Source organism: Apteryx rowi, unplaced genomic scaffold (assembly GCF_003343035.1).
Source record: "Apteryx rowi isolate R43461 unplaced genomic scaffold, aptRow1 scaffold_553, whole genome shotgun sequence".
Taxonomy (NCBI): domain Eukaryota; kingdom Metazoa; phylum Chordata; class Aves; order Apterygiformes; family Apterygidae; genus Apteryx; species Apteryx rowi.
The window spans coordinates 567,111-583,446 of NW_020450820.1; the positions used below are offsets into that span (position 1 = coordinate 567,111).

Below are 16,336 nucleotides of genomic sequence, written 5' to 3' on the forward strand. Positions count from 1 at the left end.
GAACATAGATAAAATCAGTGTTATAATGCTAGAAGTGTTTGCACCAAGAAATTACTCTCAAATATGATTGCAATACTTTGATTTCAACAGCATTTCATACACTTCTAGCATGCTTTGAACAGTAGACCAAGTTAACTACATAACAAGAATGGGTATCACATAATATAATTTAGAGATAAAATGCACCAGGCTTACAAAGATGAAAACACTAGTTTTTTCCATTTCTCCACTCACAAAAGCACTTGCTCTTTTCCACCCACTCTTAACACATACCTCCAAGCTTTCTAATCCTTTCCTTTCACAGAAAGTGAAATGCAAAAATAACAAAACCTACTTTGTCCTAAGTGTCATTATATTAAGGTGCTCTAAAACTTCAAGTTTCTATATATTGGTCCTCCAGATCATATTGATCAGCAGACTTTGGTACTGATCAGATGCTCTATTACAACATCATAGCCCAATTCAGCTTGCCTTTTGTATAAAATGACTTAAATATAGACCTGCACTGTTTTCTTGTAACTGGCCTCCACATCGCTTATTCCCTTACACGGACACTGCTTCTCCATCTTCCCCACTCTTCAAGTCCTGTGCTTCAAGTCCTCACATTGTCCTGTGCTGCCAGTCTTGTACAGAATTATTACTTCACCAAGATTGTTTTTTTGTTTTTTGTTTTTTTTTTGGGGGGGGGAAGGGGGGAAGGAAGAAAAAAGAAAGGAGAAAAAAAAACCTTTTCTTTTGGTGGATAGGAGAGACAGAGGAAGAGGGAACGGAAGCGAATGGGAATCACACACAAAACCCTGAAATTATCCAATCATATCAGAAACAGATAGAGGAGAGAATACTCTAAACTTACATTATCACATATTTTATATATTTGGTATTTCTATCCCAATGCAGTTAACAAGCAAAGGATTTTTTTTTTTTTGAATCAATATAGGTTTAAGATCTCCAGTTTTTTGTTTTGTTTTGAAATAAAGAATGGAAAGTAATATTATATCCAAAAAGTAGTTTTTTATCCATGGAGAGTATATAATAACTTCTAATACCCCCTGTCAGAGGTATTCAGGTTAATGCAAAGTAAGTTTCCTCCCTTGGGACCCATTACATATAATAGGTATATTAGACATATAATAAGACAATCCAATATAAAAACACCTTAATAGAAGGCAAGTACCCTTACAAAAGGCTCACGTCAACAATTCTTCAAAGCCAAATGCAGAAAGAAGAATAATGTCTAATCATCAGCAGTTCATTTGCATTACTTTGCACTAAAAAAAAAAAAAGTTTCAGAAAATCCCATGCTCAACCAGTGGATGAAATAGGAACTCTAAAATGAAAACTTGTAAGGTAAATAAAACAGAATAGAACAGAATAAAATAAAGCCAGCTTCCATAATTCAACCTGGATGGATGAAGCCTAAATTAAAACCTAAAGACTAACTTCAATTTCAGAGTTATGATTACAAATGGGAGGGAACACAGGTAAACTAATAATGTGTCCCCTGTACAGAAACCCCACAGATACAACAGAAATTACTAGCAGGCAGAGAGGAAGATACCTAAAGCATGCTGGACAGAAGGAGGAGCATGTGTTAAAACACGCACACACACACAAATCATTCTTATTGGTGATCCCATCTCCTATCCTATTGATCACCTTGACAGAATAAGTTGCATATAATCCCTCCCACTCCCCCCCCCCAAAAAAAAACACACAAAAACAAAAAAAAAAAAAAACTGCCAAAACCACATACTTTTGACTGCTTAGCACAACAAAACAGACTGAACTGGTTTTGATTTATATTTGTTTCACATTCTCTCACAACTACCTTACTTAAAATAGACCTACAGAAGGTACACAAACAATGCAAAAAAAGTACATTCATTAATACATACAAATTCATTAACTGGAAATTCTTAAGTTCCATTAGTTAAATACCTGAAGAAGTAAGAATACAATTAATCTTTGTAATATGTGTTAATGATGCTCAAATTCTGTACTACCTGACAGGATTACTAGTCAAGGACACACGAAGAGATTCTAAGCAAGTGACTAGTCTTTCATCTGTTGATCCAGATTTTAATTCCTGAATAAACTCTTGAGGTGAAATCTTCCTACTTTTCTTGAGGCTTCCCTGAAACACAGAAAGTACATTGATTTTTGTTTTGGTACATATAGAATTTAAACAGATAAGTGGCTAGCCTTCACTTAAGTATTTGTTCTCCATCTACTATGTATGCTGAATGGTGACTAAATTTTTGCCAATTTATGATCCAGTCAGTAGTCAAAAGCAGCATTCAAACAAAAATGCATTAGGCACACTCACTGAAATACAGTGTTTGTAATGAATGTATTCTGTCTCAGCATTACAAACATCTTAATTTCCAATACTCAACAGAAAAAAGAAATAACAACAACAACAAACTCTTCACAGAGCAAGTGTCCAGAAGGGTCCCTGTATCCATACGAGAATATGGATGGAAGAACCAGATCTCCAGAAGAGTATTCAGGATATTAGTGCAGTAACTTGAGTTCTCCCAAATAATGTTGTAAAACATGTTTTCCTTAAAGCTCTCAAGAGACTAGGACTAAATTAGACTGGGATTATGATAATAGAATAGCTTTGGTTCTAAGGGTTAAAGCAAAGAACCTCAAATAATACAGACTGGGAGCTTTCAACTACAGGTTGAAAGACACTGACTTCAAACTCGTCATCATATCTCTGGTGTCAAATGTTGCCTAAAAGAGAGTTCAAGATACTAATGCCTTCTTCAGCTAAGGCTCCATACTAATTTGGAAAACATCAAGTATCTAATTGTTTAAAGAAAACAATGGCTATACTGAACTAACGAAGCCCTACAATTTGCAATTAAAACTGCAAGTCTAAAAGGCACCGACCCCGTTTTTAAGACTATCCCCCCCCCTTTTTTTTTTTTTTTTTAAAAGGCATGGCACCAAAGACAAAATTCTTGGTATAGTCAGAATTCAGAAACAGAGGAAAACAAGTCTATTCCACCTAATATCCGCCTATAATACAAGGAAGAACACAGATATTTTCTATAGAGCATACATAAACCTTAGAAGAGAGGTATACAATGGGGTAAAAGACCTACATTTGACCTGATCCAATTGGAAGGTCTCCCTTTTCTGGGAGCAGTGACATAACTATTGTAACAAGAGCTCTGAGCTTGCGCCCAGACAACCAACTGACTCGTAGCCATGCTGACTGAAGCAGAGGGTCAGACCCGAAACTGTGAGGGTAGCCATGCCCAAGGGCGAGTTGGGCAGGAGCTGTTGGCAAATGCTTCTGAAACAACTGGATGCTCTGCCATGCCAGCTCAGGGTCTGCAAAACCTATGATCTGTGTGGGATGGGAATGCATGATTGTGCAATTCTCCTTCCAGGAGAAGGAAATAATACTAAGGTGTTCTTCTATGGACATCTCCCAGTACCTAGAAAAAACTAGGAAGAGCTGCTGTTAACTCTTGATGATCCTGCTCTTGGTAGGATTTCCATGGTAATGGCCATCTGGAACCTCCCTCTTGTTCCCAGGAGCAGCAGCCATTGATCGCACCCCAGACTCAGCTGAGGAGCAACACCAACCACTAAATTTAAGGACAGGTATCTCCTCACTTTACTCATATGAGAAAGTGAAGTTCTCTCGTTCTCTCTCACACACTCACACCCACACTTGCTCTTTCTCTTTTCCTAATGCTCTCAGAAACTTCTATCTTTAGTTAGTCATCCATGCTGTATGTTTCTCTAAATTGTAATTGCATAATCTTCCAGATTCCAGGAGACCCCTTTGTCAGAGGAATTCCTGGGGATATAACCCCTATTTGATTAAACTGAGAGTTGCTAAATTAACAAAGGACTGAATAAAGATACAATTTTTTGCCAGTAGTAGAAATCCTGTATTACCAGCAACTATTTTTAAGGAACTGTATAACAAGATATGTAGGTCTGTACATTCCTGTATTTTATTTATGTGAAATAAGACTCTGAATTTATGAATATCTGGATCTGCATGTGACTCTCATTGGGAATTCAGATCTAAGGCTGCGTGCTTGCTACCCTCGACCTTAAGAGGTCGCAGATGAGTAGGCACCATTTGAACTAATTTCCCCCAATCAGTTTCACTTTGGCATTATGAGTGTGCATGTGATTCCTACTCACATGCCAAAGCCCTACACATAACACTATTCTATGATACAGCATTAAAGAGAGTTCCTTAACAATAGGATTTGATTCCCTACTAAATTAAGTCAGAAGCTGAATAGAATTAGACTTGCACTACATTAACAACTTAAAATTATCTACTGTCAGTGGTTAGGCAGCCTCATTATGTCATTATATATAGCCTTATATAGAATTTTTTTTCCTCATTTTGGAAAATGGAACCTCAAGAAGTGTGGAAAACTACACCTTCCTCCTCCTGGAAGAGGATGCAGTAGCTTCCAGGAGAGAGGTGAAGTTAAAAAATTGGGAAGAATTGTTGACACACCAGCTGCTTGTACTGCCATTCAGAGGGATCTTGACAAGCTGGAGAAACAGGTCGAGAGGAATCTTGTGAAGTTCAACAAAGGGAAGTACAAAGCCCTGCACTTGGCGGGGATAACCCCACACACCAGGACAGGTTGGAGGCTAACTGTAGAGCAGCTTTGCAGAGAAGCACCTGGGAATCCTGGTGGACAGGTAAGTGAACACGAGCCAGCAACATGCTCTTGCTCCACAGGAAAAAGAAACTTGGTGTTTGCAATTTTCTTTTATATTCTGTGGTTAGTTCATACCCACATAATACTCAAGTCAGAACTGCCCCTACAGAAGGTGAACTCGCTTTAACCTGTTCGGATATTATCTGGGTCCAAGAGTTAGCAGCATGTATTTGATAAGGAGAGGACAATACCCTCTCTAAAAAAATCTAGTTGGCAGCTTATTCCATAAACAGATTTTGTATCATATTCCAAGCCATGAATCTAAAACTAAGGTGCTTCCAAAGTCATCTGCCTCATCAAGATGGCATAATAACTTGTGCTTCCATCAGACAAGGAAGCTTGGCTCCCTTACAATTTGGATAAAACTGTATCTAAGAAGGAATTATAAAAATAAAAAAATAAGTAAATTCTCATAACACTAAGAACTACATAATAGAGACTCGATAAAATCTGGAAGTTAAAAGCTACGACATCATAAATTGCACAGACCACTCCAAATTAACTGGCGAAGGAGAATCAGTGACAAGGGTTGCTCCCTGGTGACTAAACTGCTTGTATACAGTGCACAGGCAATACACACCTCCTTRTACAAAAGTCTCCAAACATGTTAGGATTAGGTGTTTATATGCTAAAAAAAGGTCTCAGGCAGAGTCTATGGAATTTGAGTTATGGCTGTGATACAAGGAAGAAATTCAGGTCACGACCGTGGTGTAGGAGGGTGTCAGGATTGTGCCTGCATGCACATCCAGTGCACTTAGTTAGCAACTCCCTGGGTGGTCCAGGAGCTCCCCGGCTCATCTCTGCATAGGCGAGACAAGGGACTGACCGGAGATAGGCAATTGACTCAGCTCCTAGCTGCCCTCACAACCCAGCATTTGACTAATTGTTACAGGAGCTCTGCGGGTGGGAATTTCAGACAGTCCCGGAAACTCTCCTGACAGCTCCTGCTGTGCATAGACTAATTGATAAACTCTATTTGTATGCTTAAGTGCAAGGATTAATACCCCGGGCAGAGGAGAATCTGTCATTTTCAATGACTTCCCCCAGCAGTTCCTACTGTAAAATTGACCAAGCTGCACACAGCTAAAATACTTCTAAATGGTCAGTTAAATCTGTTCCTGTTGAAGTAGAAATGGTCATGTAAAATGGTCTTTTGTGCATAGTTAAGATAGTTAGGAGATGTTTTGGAAGCAGTTTAAAATAATCAATAGCAACGGATCATCTACTCACTGTAGTAGTCACATAGGACCACGGCCCCGCTGGATTATAAGAATTCACAAGAATAACAGTTCAGAGAGTCTCATCTGATCCAGCTGAAGACACTGTCACAAGCTATGGAGACTCACTTCAACATCTAGGCAGTGACCAACCACCCTGTTTGAGATTCACTTTCCCACATGAACATTACCATATGCAAAAGATCCCAATAAAACTAGATGTGTGTATTTTGTTTTGGGGAGAGGTGGGTTTTTTTTGTTTTTGTTTTGTTTTGTTTTTTAAAAAAAACATGCGCTCCGTGAATGTCTGCACAACACACTCATGGTACCAAGTACCACTTACCATTCACAGTTATGCTAAGGCTCTGCAACATAATAGGAATATGATACATCTGCTAGTGCTCAAGTAAAATGAGAACTGTATTTGTTACTAATGTGAAACAGATTATATTAGCTATATTCCTGCATAGGAAAAGATGTTTAAGTTCAAAATGCTTGAATTAACTGAGAAACAGGAAATATCTTGAGGCATCAGTGCCTCTAGAAATTTGATCGCTCAGCTGAAGAACAACTGGTCTGTGAGCAGATGCAGTATGAAGTCAGCATTAATTAATTCAATTATAACATTACAAGGGAGTAAGCTGCACAACAACAAAATAAATCTAGCTGCGAAAAACTCAGTTTAAAAACCAGTTTCTGCGTGTTCAACATACCGAACAGTGAAACTGATGGTAGGGTAGCATTATAGTAATGCTACATTTATTTCCCCTTGAGTATGAACTCCATATTGTGGAAATTGATTTTAAAACTCTTCTGGGTAGGAACTTTATGTGCTTATATAGCACTTAAACATGCAGTCTGACCTCAGATTAAGTACAGTACATACAGTTATAAAAACATGGAAGATATATTTGACACTATAATCCCTTTAACAACAGACAGACTCACACCACATTAGCAGATGAGAATGCACACTCACATAATAGTCCCTAAACAATTGACAATCCCTTTTCTGACTGTTTCCTGATAAATAAGACATGACACAGTGGAAAAAAGCTGCATTCAAGGTTTTTCAAGCCTCAATGGTTTAAGCAATATGCAATATAGTGACATTTTTAAGGGAAGAAAAATGATTTTACCTAAACACTGTACATTACTGGGAAAGCACTAGCAGAATACTCAAGTACATAAACAAAATTCTTCCACATATACAATTTATGCAGTCAGTCAAATTTTCACCAAGTACTACTACACACAAGACCTTGAGACTGTTCATCCTTAACAGTTTTTCCACAGGGAGCCCTTAACATGATATGAAGCATGAYGACAACAGAATACTTACAGGTAACATGTACAGACATAAATATACATAGTCACTGAGGAAAGTGGAAGTAAAATGAATGACTATTGGACTATGCATGTCAGGAGAACTCTGGCTACGTATAAAAAAATCTTTTTAAGCCCAGTAATGATGGATTCATTCTAAACAGCATCTCATGCATATGTGGAGGTAGGTGTCAGGGCTGCTTATATGAATTAGCACCTGGTATAGCCCTGCTGATCCCAGCATAATTTCTAGATGCATCAGTAGCAGAGCTGTTCTTTGTGCATATTAGAAAGGAGTTTTGCAGTTCTAAAAAGCAGAAACTCTGATAGTGAGGTCATTGATGAAGCTTCGACTCTAGTGGAGTGCGCTTTGATCACTGAAGGCTGCTTCATTTTCAGTGACTCATTAGAGGTGTACCCTCTGTTCTTCATTTTAATAGTCTTTATAATGATAACTTTGCCTTTGGATCTTTCCACAGAAATCAGACCACCCTGTGCCTTGTTTTAGGCATATGAAATACACAGAGACACTTATGACATCCAGATTGTGTAATCAATTCATTGGAGCAGTGGGGTTTAAGTTATTTTCCCAATTTAAATGAAGCCAGGTTAGAACTCCGCAGACAGGCTGGAGATGAGGTTTTTCTGTCCCCACACAAGATAGGATTYCCCCCCCCCCCCTTCCATATGGATGATTGACTGGGATCTTCCACATTATCCATCTCCTCAGCAGACAAAGAAAGCTATCTCAAGGAAAACATGCAACAGTGTGCTTATACTGACATATCCCCCCCCAGGCAAAGTCCAACATGAGGCTCATAAAATAGAGGCCACTGTGTGTCCCCAGACAATCTCTCTGGACCATAGGTCTACTTAGGGCTGCAAATAAGGATAGGCCAGGCTCTTAGAACAACCTCGAGGGAGACTGTAGCCAAAAAAATACCTACACTGACCTCAGCAAATCCTGGGGACTAAGCTCACAGGTTTAACTGTAACTTCTTGATGTTCTTAGGTGAACCAGGTAATCAAAAGTCACAGGTTGGATTAGAAGAAATAAACTCTTCTTCAGCTAGCCTGTTTGTCAAAGAAAGGGACCACCCAGTCTCTTAGAGTTCAGTTGTTAGTATGGGTAAGGCCTCCTCATGGCCACAGAATATTTGGGGCAGCAGAATCCTAAATTACAAGTAGTTTAACACCACCAAGAAGCCTATTGCCTATGAAATAACCCTTCAGTTGTCTCTCTAAAGGGCCAAAAGGATCTCTGCCAAGGTATGAAGATATTGGGCTCCAAAGTTTGAAGATAGAACTTCATCCTCTCTTCCTTTTCTGTACCAAGCAGGGGCAAGAATCAACCTTAGAAGTCCCAACTTCAACAGAAAATATACCTCCTTTCAGAGAAAATCCTGTAAGATAGGTCTCTAAAAAGGAGTTTGAAAGCAACAGAGTAATGAACTATATGAAACAGTTCCAAACCATAACATCTAGACCCATTCATCAGTGGCAAGAGAGCTTCAAGACAGAAGAAAGCAAACTAAAATTAGCTACTGGCTTGAAATGAGGATGCAAAGGCATGAATTATAGATCACCCCTGAAAGAAATGTAAATGAGAAAAGAGTGAAAAAGAAGAAGAAGAAAAAAAAGCTGGGGGGGGGGGGCAGAGAAAGAGAGAGGAAAAAATCAACTTCAAAAACATGAACTATCAGAAGATGTAACTGTAGTATCATTCCTAGGAAGAGAGACCTGAGATAGTATTAACTGCAAATAATATTCAGCAGCATATACAGCTCTTCTGAAAAGAAGGCATGACACCACTGTCTTCACTTCAGCCTAAGTAAAAGTTAGCCAAGTACCCTGAGCATGCCATGCACTCTCTCTAGAGAGGCAGGATACCTTGGTAGCTCAATGTGCTTGGGGCATGAAAGAGCACACCAACAGCAAAGAGTTTGTGATGGGGAGAAAAGTTTGCTATCACACTAGTTTCAGCACTGAGCTGAATTCATCTGCAGCACTACTATATTCAAAAGCCTGAATCTGTGCATTACTGGAAGTAATTCAGCAACTGCACAACTGAAAGAGGCTATTTCTGTGAAGGATACGAGAGTAAGGACAGTAAGTTCAGGAAAGACAAGAGTTTCTCTGCATGAATTAATCTTTCACAATCTCCCACAGCAGAAGTAGGGATGGGTGGGTTGTGAGGAAGGGAGATGGAAAGCAAACAATGTTATGGGGGGCTTTGGGAAAACATGCAAGATGAGTGGGTTGGAACAAATCAGGGAGTGCTCCTACCCTAGGTCAGAAAGCAGGTCAGTCCACCTTAGAGTTCCTTGCACGGTTGCTTTGGACATAGTGCAAGAAGCTCTGTTATCAAAAATCAAGTGTGATGACAACATAACTTCAAATCTAAATGACACTCGGAAGGAAGGATCAATGAAACCATCAGCTACAGACTTTAGTTCTTTGCAAGTAGTAAGTGCCAGGAAGTCAAGAGTCACCATGATAACGTTTCTCTTAAGGAAGAGAGTCTCAACAACATCATGATAAGGTTCCAGAAGAAGACACAGATGCAGCAACTCTGCACAGGCATCCATATCTTATTATCACCTTACATTTTAGGCCAAACAATTCAGTTTTGAAAATAAGTGCAGAAGCTTGGAATATCAACAACATACAAACTTTGACATTAGCTGTTATGTGCTAAGAAACGTCGAGAGTGTTATGAGACTTACTAGCCTGAAGTTTCCTGATTTCCTATGGAAATATCTTTTTWAAAAAAAAATTGGCTAAGAAAATTGGCTAAAGACTTCCCAATCTTCTGCTACCACGGAATTTAAAACTAGACCTTTTATGCCATAAGGTGGCTAGCAGCTTTGACAATCTTTAAGTAGAACAATATCCAAACTGTTCTGTCCTGAACTAGACAACTACCTTACTAAAAACACTAGAGCACTGGACTAATAAGATAATTCTTTTTAAGTAGACAATAATATAATTACCTCATTTAAATGATTATATTTAATGTCTTCCTTTTTCAGTATTTGGTAATAATTACATGCTGGCTATTTTTAACTGATATCTTTGCATGCATGGAGCATTGAGAATCTAAGAATCGAATATGTGAATTCTAAACCAATCAAATGGTTCAAAAAATATAAGCATTTAGCACAGAGGCCAGCCTCCACTTTGCAACGATTAAGCATTTTTTTAATGCCACCTTAATTCTTAAGCTGTTTAGAACACAAGTCTTCACATCACCCTCTAAGACAACCAGTAAAATCACTATTACAAATAATAATGTAACTAAAAAATGGACCATTACCTGGGTTCATGTGCAACACTTGTTAACAACATAATATCACACCATGAATTCTGTAATAAAGTCAAGTATGAAAAAAAGTAATTAGAGAAAAAAAATTAAAATGGTACTGAAAAGAGTGAGGCATCAAAAACAGGAACACTTCTGAAGAATCTTTCTGTCTCCACTAACAGCCATACCTCTAACATAAAGAATTACTCTGTGTACAGAAGTCACCTTGTGTATCAAAGGTCATCTTTCATTGAAGTTTCTAAAATAAAGAAATCTTGCCCTTAAAAAAATCAGTCAGAAAAATATGCCTGCATCACTTTTCCTTTCAAGTGGTAAATAATTTACTTTTCAACTTTTTTTTTTGGTGTACTTTACAGAGATTTACTTACAGACTTTGAAGCAGTACTAATATATTGCATCACCATTTCTTTTTTGGTATTAAAGTCCTTTTCTCTCAGTGGTGCCTTCTTGTCTTCATTTAAATTCATATCCTCCTAGTAAGGGGGGGAGAAAGAAAAAAGTTTTAAATGTCTTCCAACTATACTGTTAAGGCACTGATTCCAAACTAGCTTTTCAGAACAAAGATTTTGAAACATAAAACTACTAATGAAAAATTTCTACTTCTAAAGCAAAATAAAAGCACAAAAAATATGAACCTGAGCAACTGAAAGCTATTATACAAGCAACTTGTTATAAGCTACATGCTAATTCGTGCTATTAAAAAGTTTATCCACTTTTCCTCATAAACCATATTAAAAACAGTCAATTGTGTTAGGATAAACAAGTGCTTAAGATGAGATTATGCTAGTAATGGTTTCAATTTAAAAAAAAGGAAAAAAAAAATACCAGAGGAAAAAAAAATACATATATTTAACACTTCCTAAAAATCATATAAATGTACCCAAGCCTGCCTCTTCTGAAAGACATTTTTAATGATATATCCTTTTGTTCCATAAGTCTTTCCCCCAGTTCCCAAACACTTAATCCTGGACAATGGAATCAACACAGTAGTTCACAGAATAATATTCACCTTCACAATACGTAAAGCCCAGATTCTTCACAGAATCACAGATTGGCTGAGGTTGGAAGGGGCCTCTAGACATCATCTAGTCCAACCCCCCTGCTCAAGCAGGGTAACCATGTCCAGATGGCTTTTGAATATCTCCAAGGATGGGGACTCCACAACCTCTCTGGGCAACCTGTCCCAGTGCTCAGTCACCCTCACAGTAAAGAGGTTTTTCCTCGTGTTCAGACAGAACTTCCTATGTTTCAGTTTGCGCCCATTGCCTCTCATCCTGTTACCGGGCACCACTGAAAAGAGTCTGGCCCTGTCCTCTTTGCAGTCCTCCCTTCAGATATTTATACATATTGATAAGATTCTCCCCATCCTCAGTCTTCTCTTCTCCAGGCTGAATAGTCCCAGTTCTCTCAGCCTCCCCTGATATAAGATGCTCCAGTCCATTAAYCATCTTTGTTGGACTTGCTCCAGTAGCTCCATGTCTCTCTGGTATTGGGGAGTCCAGACCTGGACCCAGCACTCCAGATGTACCCTCTCCAGGGCTGAGTAGAGGGGGAGGATCACCTCCCTCGACCTGCTGCCAACACTCTTCCTAATGCACCCCAGGATACCATTGGCCTTCTTGGCCACAAGGGCACATTGCTGGCTCATGGTCAACTTGGTGTCCACCAGGACCTGCAGGTCCTTCTCTACAGCAAATCTTGACAATTTGATCATTAAATCAACACCTCCAACTGCTGTCAAAACTACTGTCACAATGAATTCATGCCAACATAAACCCAGGGGTTGATAAGAACAGAAGCAAAACCACATTCAAAGACACTCAGCAGCTATTCATTGACATTTCTGATGCAATGACTTCTAGTGTTCCAGCCTAGAGTGCTCTGATCATTAATCAGTCACATATCTATGAGAAATGGCATTTCCTATTATGCTGGAGGTAAGAAAAGCTTTAAATAACAGTTTATATACACACACATATGTATGTGCACATAGACATTATTACAGTCACCCAAGCTTAGCAAGAATTACTGCAGTTACTTTCAGCTGAGACTCATAAGATGCGTCACCATCAGCTTCCACAAGAGTAGTGATAAGAAATCACTGGTTAACCACTTCCATATCAAAGTTTATTCCACCTAGGCAGAAATCAAAGGTAGTCAGCAAGCAAATTTACACCTGTAGAATTTTAAGAAAGAAATTAAACACTGAAATTTTATACTATAGTGATATTTAAGTTTCCTTCTTTTTCACTATTTATATAGTGAATAGTGTAGACTCAAGCACAGTTCTGAGAAGAATTTGAGAGTTTTGTATAAGCATGAGCTGTGAGAAGGCAATGCAGAAGATACTTGAGCTCATTAAACTGAACTTCTTTAAAATACAATTCGGGCAATTTTGTGTAGACTCTGTTTCCCCTCCCCGCTCCAGGTGTTATTGCCTCCTTTTCTTAAGGCCTAGAAAAATTTGCTCAGTGTAGTATGCTCTTAAATAATGTCTTTGCTTTTACTTTTAGTGCTAAATAGATACAGGGTGCACTCTGTAAAAGGTTCCTTCACTCAATCAATATTAATAATATAGACTTTTCCTTCCTCCAGAACTACTTTACATACTGCTATTATTTCCTACAGCTGAAAACAAACGCAAAACAAGTTCACTTAAACAAGCCAGAATAAAGGAAGCCATACATACTTTACTCTTTTCTCATAGTTGTGAGAATTGTGTTCCTTTCATCAAAATTKTATTCCTTTCATCAAAAATTTCATGAAGAAACTACCTGCTTATGCCCAAAAGAAAATTCTAGCAGTACATAAGGACACACACACAAACACACACACCCTTGAACACTTTTTCCTCATGTTGATGGCCACATTTATTCTGTATAACACAAGTTATGTGAATATCACCGGTTCAACTTTTCTTCCTCCTACTACTATCTTTCCTATCCAGTTTACTTGATATAAGAACATCCTCAAGGTTAAATCAAATGTTCTTAAATCTTTTATTTTATCATCTATCTGGATCTGGAGGAAATAGCTAATAGCTATGCATTGACATTATCCTTTTGACAAACACAATCCATGAATCAGCTTGACAACTGCCTTATGCAGTACTTGCATATAGCCTAACATTAAACCAAATGTTGGGGGCATTACCTTCACAAGGAACACTGCATTTTCTAGTTTTTCTTGGAAGAAAACAAAACCACAACATTGTAATTTACTTAATGATGGGAATCAGGGCATCACCCAAGAACACCGCACTGACACTCAATATTCAATGCTGGGAAAATTTAGGCTTAAACACACACTCATAAAAACACTGTTGGGATCATAGACTGCAAGCAAAGAGCATTTCCTTCCAAGACACATAAAAAAAAGGGGCAGGGGGGATCTTACTTACACACACACACCATTTGGAAAAAAAATGTTGCAAGTCATTTAAAGTTACTTTTCTCTATCATAACTTTCAAAAGATACTGCYGCTTTAAGATGAGAAAGGATTTATCAGCCACAAAAAAATGTCTTTAGTATTTCAAAATCTAAGACCTAGAGTACTCAGCTGCTCAACATAAGGGCACATAAATTCCTGTGGTAAGCGTTCTTTTAAATGGTAATGTCAAAACCTAAAAATTTAAACCAGTTAGACAACAAATCAATCTAAATTTTTTTTGTGTACTATTCAAACTTTTAGCAATTAATTACATAAGCAGCCAGGACTTTTACAATGCATCTGTGACTTCAGACATGAATGCGTATTTTTGAATGTAAAGCTTTAGAGGCTACTAAAAAAGCAGGTAAAGAAAATATAGATTAAGAAGTTGTTTCCAATTTACTTCTTTAAATAACTTTTTTCCAAAACCAAAAGATTCTTGTAAAGCCAAAAAAGTACTACAAATTTAAATTCTCAAAAAGCTGTTTGAATGTCTTTGTGTCATATCTAAGACATTTCTTTAGCTAAAAAAAAAACAAAAAAAAGAAAAAAAACACTAAATCAAGCTAGACTTCAAAAATACTAAGGAGTTAGTAATCTCTCATCTTCTAATTGTTATCTCATACAAGTGTTCTCATTTTAAATAATATTACAATTTAATTACCTTTCTGTATTAAATGCAAGACAACTTATGTATGACAACTCTTATTGCCAGCCAACACATCCATTATGATATATACATTACAAAATACGGTAAATGACTATTGCCACCTCTTAAAACACGCTTAAAAACTAGTCCAGCTTGACATTACCAGTTGTTGTTTTTTTTTTCTTCCATAAGTTCCAATAACCATCTTTGGAGCAGTGTGCCTCAAGATTCCTTTCCATAGCCACATAATTGTATGGCAGTACTTTAAATGAAAATATGTTTTACATGCATATTTATTAAAGTTAACTTTCTTAAAATTAATACATACACGGTGTTTTTAAAACCCAAAGATACTTTCCCCTTAAATACTAACCAACCGATTATTTTTGTTTCGGCAAAACTAGCCCTAAGAACTTGATTACAGCACTCAGATTGTTATGGGGGGGGGGGGAATGCAGTACTGGGATTCTGAGGATTTATTGGAAGTTTCAGGTTTTTTATGGCATAGTCTTAACATTGCACACTATCCTATAATAGAATCTCTGTGGGATGGTAAAGAAGTGTAACATATGCTGGGGGGTGGGAAGTAGAGGGAGGGAGGCAACTTGAATGAAGTTTTACCAAAAAAACAACCCTCCCCAAAAGACCCTTCCCCATTTCCTAACATTTGAGCATTTCTTAACATAAGTAAAATATCCTAGACACCACGGTATACCAAAAATAAATAAATAAATAAATGAAGACTACAAGAGCAACAAATACAAATACAACAGTTGACAACATCGCAAATCACCCCTCCCCTTCACCATCAAAATCCTGAATTCTACATTTATACATACCAGAAAGGAACATAGTCTTCAAGCACAGCAAAATCTCCCTCAGAAATTAAATAGGCCACAGTGACCAACCATTATCACTAGTCTGAACTTGCACAGAATCAATACAGAATAGAAATACTATGCACCGCCAGTAAAATGTTTTCAAAAAAAGTTACTCTATCACTGATCTATCATACTCTTTCAGCAGTTCTACAAAAACATCTTCAAAACTAAACATTACTGAGTACCAGGAATTGTAAACTTCATGAAGGTACTTCTCCTGTAACCTTTTTAATAACCCCAAATGCCAGTCCCTGCTAGCCCCTTAGTGTTTCCACAGGCAACAGTTACTTGTTGCTTGCTGAGGCAGAAAAAGAAATAATCTAGGTATCAGTTCCCTTGCTAACATCTATCTTGTGCTCTTTAGCTCACAGTCATCCTTTTCTCTCAAGGCCACTCCACGTTTAGTTTGCAATTGCCCGAAATGTCATCATCATGCCAAAAACTCTGAGCCTACTGARGCAGTACCAATGCCACATGGTGCTTCAGGGAAGCGACTGCTCTTTCACAGCAGAGCAACTATTGCAGCTAAGGAAGGAGATGACTTTAAGACTGAGCATGCAAGAGACTGCATGTGTTTTAGAGCCCTTCTACAAACCCTGCTTTAGAGGGAGGAACCTTAAATGCTTTTGTGCAATAAGTGAAATAGAATATAACACCAGAACAAAACCTGCTGTCACATTCAAGGCACATAACTCCTTTATGAATTTTTCAAATCCTCTTAAAAGTAAGCAGGATTCCCAGTTTCATTGTTCCCCTCAAAAACTGCTGCATAACCTCACTTCTAATATCTGGA

At 37.9% G+C, this 16,336-nt stretch overlaps 1 protein-coding gene across 1 annotated transcript in view; it reads right to left on the reverse strand.

Annotated features, from left to right (window-relative positions):
• Window positions 1–16,336, reverse strand: part of DIAPH3 (diaphanous related formin 3) — a gene marked incomplete at its 5' end in the record, with an annotated part of 246,726 nt that overhangs the window by 210,770 nt on the left and 19,620 nt on the right. The window contains 2 exons of the mRNA XM_026081539.1: window positions 2,004–2,134; window positions 10,952–11,056. Of these exons, the coding sequence (XP_025937324.1) occupies window positions 2,004–2,134; window positions 10,952–11,056 (236 nt within the window). The remainder of the gene's footprint in view (window positions 1–2,003; window positions 2,135–10,951; window positions 11,057–16,336) is intronic.